Source organism: Haemorhous mexicanus, chromosome 4 (genome assembly GCF_027477595.1).
Source record: "Haemorhous mexicanus isolate bHaeMex1 chromosome 4, bHaeMex1.pri, whole genome shotgun sequence".
Lineage (NCBI taxonomy): Eukaryota > Metazoa > Chordata > Aves > Passeriformes > Fringillidae > Haemorhous > Haemorhous mexicanus.
This window is the reverse complement of record NC_082344.1, coordinates 4,116,405-4,130,344: the sequence shown is the minus strand read 5'-3', so window position 1 is coordinate 4,130,344 and position 13,940 is coordinate 4,116,405. Positions and strand designations below refer to the sequence as shown.

Here is a 13,940-nt window from a genome sequence, read left to right as displayed (position 1 = left end):
TTCCATAAATTGTTTATTCTTAACTACACTGGATTCACTCCCTGCTGATTCTCATGTCCTAGATTCTGGAGGCTGAACAGCACTGAACATAATTCAATTTTTTCTAGTTTGAGGGGAAAGGCAAGCACTGGGAGATGCATCTTCCTAGCAGAAACATAAAATCAATCATTTCCAAACGGAGTTGTCTTTTGACTGTACTAAAAGCAGGTCTCATTATTCAGAAAGCAGATGTAAAACACATTGTAGTAAATAAATCCACAACTCACTTCTGACATTACTCTTTGCCTACAGAGCAAACTGACTGACTTAGAAACGCTGGCTTTGCTCATAGCAACTCTGAGCCATGATTTGGATCACAGGGGAGTGAACAACTCTTACATACAAAGGTAAGTGGGTCTGGAGAAGCTAAATAAAAACAAGTGCATGAACAAACACAAGCACAAAGCTAAATTATGTACAGCCTGGCTGTTTTGATGATGTGGGGCTGTGCAAAGGAGCAGGTTTTCACAAAGCAGAAAGTGTAAGAACAGGCAGAACCATTCATGAGTTCAAAGATGCAGATGCACAGCCTCAGTTGCTGACTATGATGGCAGATTCACTCAGTCTTGTGTTGTGCAGGGACAACGTTTTCCTGCTCCCAAAGTCCCCTCCCTGATTTCCCATCAAGTGACAGCAAAAGGCTGCAGCTTCCAAGTGACAGTGTGTAGGGAATGTGCAGCTTTTCAGATCACTCCCTGCCTACCCAGCTGCTCACTTCTTGTCCGGGCCAACACAGCAATGAGGTCTGCACCTCTCTGGTACAGAGGGGTCTCCCCGTTGTTTTAAACCCAGATTGTTTTACTCTTGGTTTAGCCACATTTTTCCAGAATTCTAAGTTGTTTAGAATAAGTTACATAGTTAAAATCACATTCAAAATGTATGGTTGTTTTGCATTGATTGTGGGTTATCTGTACTCTTTAACTTTGATCCCATCTGGAATTGCAGAAAGACCTTTACAATACAAAAAGGCAAAAAAATATTTAAAACACTAAAAAATATTTTTGCTAAACAAAATATTTTGGTTTGGGGTTATCAAAATGGAATATCAGAGCAAGTGTAAAATTTTCCCCAGATTTTAATTTTTAACGGAAGATACAGGGTTTTTTAGAATGTACTAGTAGCTGGAAATCTGCCCAATCCAGTGACTTTGGTATCACTTCAAAAAACACACGAGTCTTCAGCTGATTTCAAGTATGGCTTAATGTGATTCCTGTGATATGGCAGTGTGTCCTGGTCTGACCAGAGATGGGCAAAAGATATCCAGAAGTGTGCATCTTCTTCTGGCAGAGCTGGAGAATGGTTTAGAAGTGACCTGTGAAGAAGTGGTCTGCTGTTCTCACTATGTGTAAAGTAAGATGGTAGGGGAGGAAAAACTTTAGGTACAGAATATTGAAAGGCAGAAAAAAAGTAAGCTGAAGCAGAACTCCTGCATTTCAGATGTATGTGTTTGGAGTAACACTGACTGATGTGTAAAGAAAAAAAAACTCCACAACTTTAGAAGAATGATCTTTTTCTAGTTTGGAAATAGAGGACTCCAGCAGTAACTGTAGCCTTGCAGCGATTGGAACTAGTTAGCTATTTTTTGCTTTATTTATTTAAAAATAAATTTCCTGGAAGACATCTGGAGATGCGTCATCTCCTCTCAAAAATGTCCTGGGAAAGTGTCATAGACAGCAAAATCTAACATTTACACATGCTGTAAAGCTGAGATGGCTATAGCTTAATAATTCCTTTGTCAATAGAAAGTTCCATGAATTTCTTTTTTAAACCTAAATACAAAAGTTATTTCTAGGAACAGATCCCTTTTGTTTTTTCCTTTGAAGCAGGGAGGGTAGATATTCAGTGTATGATTCTTTTCTTAAGCAGCAGGGTTTCAAAAATTGAAATGGTCCTGGCAGTAGAAGTTACAGGAAGGGAACTGCTTGAAAGCCTTTTGGTAGTTATGGGGGGGTGGGGGTGTATTTTGTTTTTGCTTTAATCCCACATGCAAAGTAGGAAGCACAGAAAGCTGCATAACCCAACCCCTGTGCTCAGAAAGCTACTGTGCCCTTTGGCCTGGAGTGGGGGTTTGACAGAAGTGCCACTACAGAAGTTGGACCTGAATTTATTTCCAGCCCCAGTCAGGGTCTGCGAGTAGTAAGCAAGCTCTAGTTTGGAGCAAGACTTGGGAAGATAACCTAAGAGATTTCTCACATATTTCTCTCTCCAGTCAGGATGAACTCTGGGACACACAATATGCATCCCACTTCATTCAATGGGAATTTCACCCAGCATGTGTTGGCACCATCCTGTGGTTTGTTTCCTTACAGAGACACAAGAGTACATTTGCTCTACGCCCCTTTCGTGGTGGTCTCAGAGGAGGTGCTGGGCAGCCAGCCCATATTCCTCAGGGGCTTGCATCCTTTAATCTTTCTTTCTGGGTTTTTGTTTGTCTTTCCATCTTTCTCTCCACATTTTTGTGCTTCTTAAATCCCCAGAGTCTCCTCTTATGAGTTTCATTTGAGCCTCTGTGCAGTCACTCACTCAGGGACCCAATCCTGCAGCCACTAAGTCTTCTGAATGGTCTTTAACCATGGAGAAAGTCTCATGGAATTATATGCTAAAAGAGCTACTGACATGATTAAACATTTGTAGGTCAGATTATAATTAGAGTAACAGATCCAAGATCATCAGCAAAATAGACTTCCAAAAAAATCCAGATTTAGTTGAAGAGATTACATGAACAATGTGGGACCAGGGGTTGAAAATTAAGACAGAGCAGCAGAAACCAAGAACTGTATTATTCAACAAGGAACAGGGAGAAATTGGAAATCCTCAAGAGAGAAGGAGTTTCTCTACTTTGACTAAAACTACTCAAATTCTACTCAAATGCTATTCAAATAGCAAATTCTATTTTCTAAACTAAGATACTTTTAAATTTTTTACTAAGGTATTTAAGTTCTGTGCCTACATAATTTGGTTTCCTGCTTTTTTTTCACTGCCTGTAGAACAGTCAACATCACTGTTGCCCTCTAAGCAGTTTCCCTTTTGGATTTTACCCTGGGCAAAGGGTAGGTAACAATGTTGCAGTAGTTGGGTCATGACAATAGTGGTGATGAAACACCAGTACAGTTGCTAACACAAGGAAATTAGAGATAAGCATTGATAAACATTTTGGGCCAGCACCATATTGCACTGAGGTCAGCAGGAATTTTTCCATTGGTATCAGTGGGTTTCCTATTAGGTTTGCATTATTACTTACAATCTCAGCAGCTGAGCTGACTAAATATGACAGGTGGGTTAAGAACATTTGGTTTAAGAATATTTAAGAACATGTTGCAGAAACCAAAACTATCTCCTAAACTGTGCTTGCGAATGAACTCTGCATTACCTTTGCTTCCTATAGAGGAACCTTCACTCCTTATGTATCCATGTATTACATTGTCACTCCTTGCATGCAGCTGGTCTCTACAGGTCGAGAAGGCAGAACACCAGGGCTCTAAGTGCTCTGACAAAGGAACAGGATTATCTTTTTATCCATATTCCTACAAAGAGGATGTTAAAAGGGAAGTTATTTCTGGATCACTAATATGTTTGTCTAATTTGATTCCTCCATCTTTTTCCTCCTCAGAAGCGAGCATCCACTGGCTCAGCTGTATTGCCACTCAATCATGGAGCATCATCATTTTGATCAATGCCTTATGATCCTGAATAGTCCAGTGAGTGCCACATTCCTGTGTATGCTGAAGGAAACTATTTTTCTTTCTATTTTTAGCTTCTGGATAGAATCCCACCCTTATATGCTCTAAAGTGCTCTTTATTCCTTTTTGGGTAAAGAAAGCAAATGCAGCAACATGGAAATCACAGTTCTGTGGCTGAGTGCTACCAAAGCCTTCCAAGTGCTGCCTGATAAGGGAAGCCTTGCTAACATCCTTCTGACTACCTGCTTCCTTGGACCAAAGGAAACAAAAGGCTTTGTGCCATTTTCACGACCTCTTACGAACCACCAAACAAACCCCAGCCCTTCCTCTCATTTCAAAAACATTCCAGCCTACACATACACAAAGCAGCCCTGATGAGACCAAACCAAACACTGCTTGTGTTGACATTCCAAAGTGAAGCCAAACCTAAGTTTAGTAAATATGCAAATAAAACTACATTCCTCTTGTTTGATGGTATTAACTAATTCTCAACACCAGTTATTTAGCATTCACAATCCTTCCAAAGGACTGCTCCTTTTGTGCCACAGGTCGTGGTACTTCTGGCATCTTTTTTATTGTAGTGATCCTTTCCTATTCAGGTGGGCAAATATGGAAAAACAACTGAGGCAAGTTCCATTTCACCTGCTCTGTAGTGCTTTGGTTTGGTAGGGGGCTGCTGAGTTCGTACTTGAATTTAATAACTTGTTATTTATGCTACTTCATAAAGGGAAAATATTTTCATTTACTAGAGGTGTATGGACAGGTATGGGAATCTGTTACAATTCCTCTGCTTCAGGGAGGGGAAGGATGAGGAAAGAGAAGCTGTGATACAGCCAGTGACAAATTTAATTTTAATGAATGAAATGTACTTGAAGGCTTTGATGTTGTTCTGCTTGCAGTTTCATTTTGTAATTTTCAGTAATGATGTTGCTGCTGTGAGGCTTTCTGCCATTACTCGGGAAGACTGGAAGTTTTATTTTTAAACTAGGCAATCTGCAAGAGGAAGGAGGGTAAAAGATTGACCTCAGATATCAGAAGCAACTCGTAACAATTTGGTGACTTAGAGACACTTAAGCAGACTGGTGTGCTGTTGCCCTTTTTACTGATAGCACTGGTTTTGGCTTTTTTTGAAAAGGGAAATCAGATTCTCAGCAGCCTTTCCATTGAAGAATACAAGGCTACACTGAAAATGATAAAACAAGCCATTCTTGCCACAGACCTGGCACTATACATCAAGTAAGTCAGAAGAAACTTTGGCTGAATAATCACTGCTGGATATTAGCATCATGTCAGCATCCTGCAAAATCTCTTGTTTTAACTTCTTTTTAAGGAGGAGAGGAGAATTTTTTGAACTTCTAAGGAAGAAGCAGTTCAGTTGGGAAGATCCCTCACAAAAGGAGCTATTTCTGTAAGTAAAAGCAGAATAATCATGAAATCAGTTAATATTACTGGGTAGCCAGTTTCCCATGCCATGTTGCTGTGAACTTCATTAAACCCAGCAGGTCTCTGTGCTCTGGGCCTGTACAAGCTGGCATTGTCACACAGATCACTGAACTCCCTGGGTCTGAACTACTAAGCGTGCAACCTGTGTAAGAAACTTGGTTAAATAGCATGTGGAGTTACATTTATAACTTTGCTTTAATTTCACTTGTTTTTCTGACTTTGATGATCCTTGAAATCCTATATTCTATTTTACTAGTCACTCGATTTGGTGGCTACATACATTTCACATAATTTATCCCTTTCTTTCTGTTTGTTCTGCAGAGCAATGCTGATGACTGCTTGTGACTTATCAGCCATAACCAAACCATGGCCAGTTCAGCAACGGGTACGTGTTTAATTTTTAAGGTTTCCTAAATGCAAACTGCATTAAAGTTTGTTACCTCCACCCAGTCCTTACTGCAAAGGCCGTGGTGGAATGCTGCACTGGAGACTCACGATGTGTGTGGGGGGGTTAATGGGATATATCCTAAAGAGAGATAGGAACCACTCTTGTTTGTAGGTAGCAAGCAAACTTTTAGAGCTCTCAATGAGTGAAATCTCTTACAGATTGCTGAGCTTGTGGCTACTGAGTTCTTTGATCAAGGAGATAAAGAGCGGAAGGAACTCAACATAGAACCCACGGTTAGTGACACCTCATGCAAAATGTCTTTTGGAAACAGCACTTAAACTTTCTCCCACTGACCACACTATAGGATCAGATCTTTCCCTGGCCTCCTAGAAGCCAGATTTGTTCTGTGGTTCCAGAACACCAAGAGTGTGTTGTCATTTCTGAACCAGAAGAACAGACAGGATTATTTCCTTTAAGTCAGTATTACTAACTGGGCTAGGAAATACATTCCTAAATTGGTGCCTATATGCAGCTATCCAAACCCACTAAGTTTGCCTGGATATTTGGGCTCTGTCAACCCAAAGCCAGTCTCCTGAGGGAAGTCATGCTGTCCAATTCCCTTCCTTCTAACACCTGTAATGATACCCCACTGTGCTGAGCTTGCTGTGCTGTTTAAGGTGCTGCTTTTTAATTCCAGACTCTCTTCAGTTTTGGTTGGGTTTTATATTGAATGCATTTTAACACAGAGCTTGTTCACTTATTATCTGCAGGATTTAATGAACAGAGAGAAGAAAAACAAAATTCCCAGCATGCAGGTTGGATTCATAGATGCTGTTTGTTTGCAGCTGTATGAGGTATGGTGCCTAAGGAAGAACAGCAAATATCTGAAACCAGAACTGCTCACTGGTAGACACAGATTTACAATTAGAATAAAAATCAAATTAAAAACTAGCCCCTTCATTAGAAAATCTTTTTTTATTTTGTATTACATAGGGTTCATTATTCTGTTGAAGAAATTATTATTTTAGTATTTATAATTAGTTGTATATTTGTCTGATTCATGTGTTTTGTCACAATTTTTTTTAACCTAGTTAAAATGCTGTGCTCTCTGCAATTGGTGTTATGTCCTTGGGTTATATGCTGCATTATCAGGGAAAGTCACAAAACTAATGCTCTGACCTCTAGGGGAAGAATGGTATCCAGGTAGTGCATTGATTGAAAGTGTTTACAAGTTTTAAAGAATTCAGGATTCATTATACAAAAGGTGATATGCTCTGTTTAGGAAATGGACTCATTTTTAACACTTCCCATCCTATTCTTTTCCTTCTCTTTCATCACACACCAAAGCATTGCATGAGATAATTCACTGAAATGCTTTTTTGTCCTGATCACAAACTGTATGAGAAGCTGCTTGGTCAAATACAGTGTGAAAAACAACATAATGATTTCTGGGACTTTTTAAAGCCAGTACAACACTAGAGCAAAGGTCTGTTTATTTCAATTGTACTGAGTATTTTACAGAAACCAAGGTGAGAAAAAGAAAGGAGAGGAACAGAAAACCAAATTCTTGAAAACCTTCCAGTGCAAGGAACAGGATGATTACTTGAATTTTTCCCTCTGACACAATTAGCTTTTCTGAAAAGAATGCAAATTCACCAGTTCAAAGGAAACAGGGGATAGAGAAAGGGAGCTACTAGCTTCTGTCCCTGAAAATCTAGTGCTTCTGTGCTGTAGAAACTGTCAGGAAAATAAGGCAGCCTTTGCTTTGAAGCCTCAGAAAACTGTCTCCAGTAGGAGGCAGGCCATTGAAACAAGACAGAGTATCTCTGCAAAGACACAGATTGGACAAACACAAAACTTTAATAGAATGCCTGAGCAGACTTGAATGGCCACAGTTCTAGAGACTGAATGTCCATATTTCTTCCTATTAGGAGGGAGCTTTACCTTTCTATTTATGAAAAGACCAGAAAAGCTGGAATTATTTACTCTGAAATATGCACTGCTGCTTATATCTACAGTTACAATGTGATCCTAGTCCAAACTGTACCTAGCTCTTGTGTTAGCTAACCAGTGCATTTAATGATCTACAAGTCTTCCTCTAAGTTCAGAAATCTGAAAAAAATACCAGATGTGTTTCATTCTCCATTTTTAAAATAAAAATTGAATGCAATTTGTTTTCCATGTTCTCCATTTATTTCAGGCCCTAACGCACGTGTCAGAGGCCTGCTCCCCTTTGCTGGATGGCTGCAGAAAAAACAGGCAGAAATGGCAAGCCTTGGCTGAGCAGCAAGAGAACCTGATTAATGGAGAAAGCAACCAAGGCAAACGGAACTGACGTGCTGATTTCACCACCATAAGCTCAAGTTCACATAGGAGACACAGTAATAGGGGAGTACTGCATTTTGCTAAACACTGTATGAATTTGGCTTATGTTTTGCCACTGCTGTACTATTTTTTCCACATTTCAAGACATAGCATGACTGTGTAGATGCCAAGATTATCTGAAGACAATATGTTTCTTATTACATCTGACTGAGATGGAAGAAGACCTGCAGAGGTGGTTTTTACTACCCCAGCCCACAAGAAGGTACTGGTGCAGGCACTGACTGTGCCTGAGAGCCTGTTGCTTTACAGATGTACATAGTTGTTTAGTGATCATGTTGTGGCCAGTATCTGAAAGACTACTGCATTTTGCACCTTTTCTCTCCCTCCTCTCATCTTGCTGTGTTATGTTATAAAAATATTGAGCAGTCTTGCCTGTTCTCTTTCCAAAGGTTCAGGGGAAAGACTGGGACTCACTCTGGGGAGCCTATTCCAGATAAATTATTGCTAACCTCTCTCAGACAGCAGAACTGGGCTTTGAGGTGAAAAACCCCAAAATCTGTGCACCCAGTAGAGTTTGGGTTTTATCCATACTAGGTGGATGTCTTAGCAAATGTGTTATTCCAGCTGAAGAAATGTCTAGGACTCCTGTGAATTACTAGGCAACGGGAGTCTCAGGAGTTCTGTGGTAGAGGTGTCTGAGCTCTCCATGCCCAATGGAAACTGCCTGAAGACAGATGAAATGTCCCAACGCAACTGACAGGCTGCCATGGAAAGCTACAAGAAACACGCAGAGAAATGGAAACAAAGCAGGATTGGTTTTGTACACTGGTTTTACCTTCATTTGGAAGTTGATTTTAACATCATCTAACCAACAGACTGGATCACAGGCAGAAGAGAAGGACTGCAAGAGGTGAAAAGCTGAATCAGAATGATGCAGGAAGGGCACGCTCCTGGTGACCATCAATAACTGATTCTTCAGGCCAGTGTTACTATGAAATGGCTATGACCACTTTGAAGGAAGTTTTATGTTAACATCTCTTAAAAATCATTTTAACATGAGTGCAAAATGAATAATCATAGTGTCTTGAAGAAATAGGAAAAAAGAAAATACCAAAAGCAAAAATGGCCAAGAGTGCTACAGGGATTTGCCATTTGTATGTGAGGCATTAATGTTCTGCAAAGTAAGAAATCAATTAACTTGCACTAGTAAAAAAAAAAAAAAAAATTGGTGCATTATTTAAGTGAAGATAATAATTAAATATGGTTTTGAATTGGAAACAATTAAAGAAAATATACACATTGGACAAATTCCAGAAGAGGAATACAAGGAGAGTACTATTCTTTAGATGGACAGGATAAGGAGATGAATGCCAGCAATCTAAAATGAATTAGCGGCACACGTAACTTTGGCTGCACAGAGACACTTGAAATGTTCCAGTCTTTTCATCATTATTTTTTAGTTAAAATCATCATTTGGCAAAAGTAGCACATTTGGCACTGGACTTTTAAGTATGGGAATTTAGTTCTATCACAATATTCCAGGAAACTCTAGTTAAAAACTGCAATAAATTCTTCTTCCCAGGAGATTGTCAACCCAAGTTCTAAGAGCTGGTCAAAAAGGGAAAACTGCCCCTTTTTATCAATTTCTTCATTTAGACAAATGATGCCAGAAGCCAAGAAAAGATGAAGCAAACATTTCAAAATGTTTGATGATACTGAGTTATAGAGTTGATATTAGAGTTGATTTTTTTTTTTAATGTAGAGCAAGGTATTCTGACAGTCAGCAGTATTTCTGCCACCCTGAATTATTTGTCACTGATTCACTGATTAAGTCCTATCTCAGACTTCTCTAGTGAGCACCAATAATAAATGATCGCAGCTGTGAATTGGAAAACAGTTTTCTAGAGAAGTATTTCTCCTCATTCTGTCCCAACAAATTTAAAAAAATTAAAATAAGGATGGATTGCAACACTCACTAAGAATTCCAGGACTGCTGTTTTGAAGTCCTCTGTATATCTGTATATGTATTTCTGTGCATACACAGTGTGCAGGTGACAGCAGCCTGACCCTGCCAACATACCCTCCAAAAAAAGGTTTGAGGTACTTTTGGATAAAGAGAAAACTTTGCTTCAGGATTTGCATAGCCCTTGTATAGTCTTTTCCTTGAGTGCTTGAGATACTGAAATATAATTATTATGCTGATGAGATACATATTTAATATAAATAGGAATAAAATATATGTATATAAAGGCATATTCTTGCTATTATGGTTGAGACTAGTAACTCCTGGTGACAACACAGCAGATAAGTATGATGATACCACAGTGTAGTGATGTAACTTTGACATTAATATTCCAGTATTTGCTATATTGTGTGTTCAGCAAAGCTTTACTATAACTAATTTTATAAATGCTACAAAGGAGTGCTGGATTCATACCTTTGACTTGAAAAGAAGGGCATGATGTTACATTTTTTTAAAGGTTCACTTAAAATGAACAGTTATACAGTATGTGCATATATTTAATTATATATCTGTACACATTTATCCCACAGAATCTTTTCCACCATAAATGTCAGAACATACATATAAATACAGTTCCAAGTAAATAAACATTTAAATATCATAACACACCTGTATCTGTATATATTTATACAAAACCAAAGCCTTTAAACTACTGGTTTAAGAACCTTAAAAGCATAGAGTGCTGTATTTCATGAGATTCAAAGCCTTTACATAGTGTTTTACTCTGCCTGAAGGCCAAATCAAAGTGTGTCATAGCTTTGTGTGACTCAATTGCAGAAACTGCTCCTTCCTTTCATAATGTAGATAGGGGACATTTGGGAATAGGGGAAAAAATCCAAACCTAACCTGGATACAGCAGGTTTCCTGCTTCAAGTTCACTGTCTTGAGAACTGAACCTTTTGAAAGCCAGCTGGTGGATTACAGCTATGCAGCTGTCATTAATTTCATCATGAGCTGTGCATCTCAGTTTGCTCTCAAAGACATTATATTGTCTAGCTGTAACAATCAGTGTGGCTTAACCAAGAAACCAGCTGAAATGGAGTTGTGTCAGTTCAGCCTTAAGTCCATTGAAACCATTGTCACATTTGAGATTTCAATTTCTGGGCACAAGAATTTGTCCCACTAATTCTTAATACTTTTCTCAATGAGGACAACTAAGTTAGTGTCCTACTTGACCTTGGACACAAACATGATTTATTTCAAACTCACTCCACAGCACAGTTTAATGCCTGAAGTACACTTTTAGTTCCGGATTTGTTCTGAAAAAAATTACTTGTATTAACACAAAATTACTGATTAACCCTACCTCTTCTAATTCCAAGTAACAGTGAGCCTCTTGAGCTGTAGGTACTGTTTCTTCTCCAAGAAATTAGCCACACATGCAATACTAGTTATAGAAGGCCTAGGTTTTCTATTATATCAAACAGTTAAAGAAAGTGGTGGGGGGGGGGGAATAATGTAATGCTGGCTTTGGAGATGGTGAGAATTTTTAATTGAGTTTATAGTAGAGCAGATTACTTATATCTTCACTGTGCACATATACAAGTGAGCTACTGATAAAAAGAAACAATTTGACTGATGATCAGCTGATTTCTCCTCAGAAGAGAGAACCAAAGCCTCTTGATATGAATCACCCTCTGACAATTGCATGCATCTTTTGATTTCCAACCCAATACATTTTACCTGGTAGCAGTATGAACTGACAAATTCAGGGCACTTAACTAATTCACACTTAAGGTTTGTCAAAATTAGCAGGTAACTGATTTTCCAACCCATTATACAGAGAGATAATGAAGGATCAGGTCTAGGCCCTTAAAATTAGAGAAGTGATCCAGCTGCTGTCCCTTCCAGTCAGGCAAAGACTTTTTACGGAAAATAAATGCCTTGCTTATAATAAATTCCCATGTTTTTAAAGGTTTTTATAAAGACCTTGTATTTCAAGCAAATTTATACAGTAGTATTCATTCAGTCTTCTCTCTGTGATGCTGTAGGTTTTTTCTTCATGTTAAATTACATGCAGTTTACATTCCACAAGGTTTCAGCTTTATTTCCCAGTTCCCTGCTGTACTTTTTCAGGGGCTTGCACTAATTTAAACATAAGCTTGAACAGAATGAGTTTGGCCAGAGTATGGTAAATAAAGAGGGCTGAGTTTTTTTGGTTTGGACTTGGACAGGAAGAAGAAACACCACAGACTCTGTCCTGGTAATTAGTGACACTTGCTAAATGCAGCAAATTCTGACAGCAGGATATTTTACCTTGGTCAGTGCGAGGTGAATGCCAAGTTTCTTCTCCACATGAGGAAGGTTGTTTCCATAGAGAAACTCATATCTGAGTACCAGTGTTTGTACATGTGTATTTATGTGACAATGCTCTGTAGTTGTTGGGTCCCACTAACTCCCACAGCACAAGCTTTGCATGCCAGGGCCTCATGCATGCCCAGATGCCCACCAGAAGTCAGTATTGTCATTCCCATTTACCTCAGGGGAGCTGGGTTGTGCTGTATGGAAAGTGAAAGAATGGGTCAAATCCATCTTTTCTTAAAGAGGGACCAAACCCTTATCCTTGGTGACAGCTGCCTCGCCTGCTCTTTGCTGGTTCAGCTATTCCCACCAGTGCCCAAGGTACCTTACAGATGTGACTGAAGTTAGAATTTGAGTCCTCTTTGTATTCACATGGCAGACACCTGCATGTGTCTCTTTAAGAATGTAGTTTGAAATGCACTGTAAATAGTTTTAACATACATTCCTGTTATAGTTTAATAAAAATCTTAATCACAGTCACTAGTCACAGAGTTTGTCCATTTGTATTCTTCTATCTTTTAAAAATACCTGAACAAATATATAGTTTCTGGGCACAGTATTTTTGTACTAGGTTAAGGGGTTTCTCTGTATATTATGTTTTGCCTTTAAACACTATTAAAGTCTTCTGAATGTCATGTGTTCTCTCTTGCCTCTGTCCTATGACTTCTTAGAATAAAGCTAGTTACATTACTTAAGAGAATCATTAGCCCAACTTACCTTACAGCTACTAGAGAACATAAGGGTCAGCTTATTTTCTGTGGTCAGACTGCTGCTTATAACTTATTTCTTCATTCTTCTCTTTGTACTGTTTTCATGCTTTTTAAAATAAAAAGGATGATGTCAAATTTTACTGTTTGTTATAATTAATATTATTATTACTGTCTGTTATAATTAATATTATTTAATGCCTGATTCAACTCATTGCTTCTGTAAATTTGTATTTCATAGCAACTTTTCTAGGTCCTAGAAATCCTGAAGAGAAAAATACCTGGTAATATCAAGATACTTCTGAGTACTACTGAGGTCAGCCAGCAGTAAAGTAGTTCTTGTTTCAAAACCTCAAAAAATAATTCAGTGCCACTGACCACTAGAGAGCACTGGAGCTGCACCTCCTGAGAGCTGTCAGAAACCAGCTCATTTCTGACAGAAAGCAGAACCAGCAAATACAGGAGTTACACAGAGGTATCCCTCATCCCCTGCCCCCATGGGTCAGTTCCTGGGGGATATCAATTGCAAGAGAGATAGAAATAGTCAGCCCTGTGACTTCAACCAAAACTGTGGAAAATTTTTTTTTTTTTCTACAACCAAACTGCTGATCCTAGAAGTAATTCTGGACCAGTGGGCTTCTTGGCACTTTCTCTTCTTTGCCTATTAGGTCCTTCACAGCAACACTTCTGGCTTGACTTTTTTTAGCTCTAGGCAAAACCAAGAAGTATGTACACCCCTGAAAAACAGCAGGCTCATTCAAGAAGTTATGAAGGGCCAGATTTAGCTCAGCACAAAACACAAGCACTGTTTGCTTGAACCAACTGCAATTTATGAGTGCAACTGCACAAGTGCCCGTGCATATCTGCAAACATCAGGTCACCACTTGCTGCTGGGACTACAACCTTTCCACCCCCTCACCAGCGCAGTCATGCTGCTGCTCAGCCTTTCTGGCCTGCTGGAGGTTTGAATTCCCTTTGGAGAAGTGGCAATGTTTGCAGCAGGAGCACTGGGATCCATTTCTTACCCAGCCCTG

At 39.0% G+C, this 13,940-nt stretch overlaps 1 protein-coding gene across 9 annotated transcripts in view; it reads left to right on the top strand.

The window, feature by feature from the left end:
- PDE5A (phosphodiesterase 5A) overlaps positions 1 to 13,044 on the top strand; it is a 103,640-nt gene extending 90,596 nt beyond the window's left edge. For all 9 annotated transcript variants that reach the window (XM_059843693.1, XM_059843691.1, XM_059843692.1 and 6 more), the window contains 8 exons: positions 292 to 386; positions 3,650 to 3,737; positions 4,855 to 4,955; positions 5,050 to 5,127; positions 5,484 to 5,547; positions 5,769 to 5,843; positions 6,321 to 6,404; positions 7,751 to 13,044. In XM_059843693.1, coding sequence (XP_059699676.1) covers positions 292 to 386; positions 3,650 to 3,737; positions 4,855 to 4,955; positions 5,050 to 5,127; positions 5,484 to 5,547; positions 5,769 to 5,843; positions 6,321 to 6,404; positions 7,751 to 7,885 — 720 coding nt within the window. In that variant the 3' untranslated portion in view covers positions 7,886 to 13,044. The remainder of the gene's footprint in view (positions 1 to 291; positions 387 to 3,649; positions 3,738 to 4,854; positions 4,956 to 5,049; positions 5,128 to 5,483; positions 5,548 to 5,768; positions 5,844 to 6,320; positions 6,405 to 7,750) is intronic.
- The last annotated feature ends 896 nt before the right edge of the window (positions 13,045 to 13,940 follow it).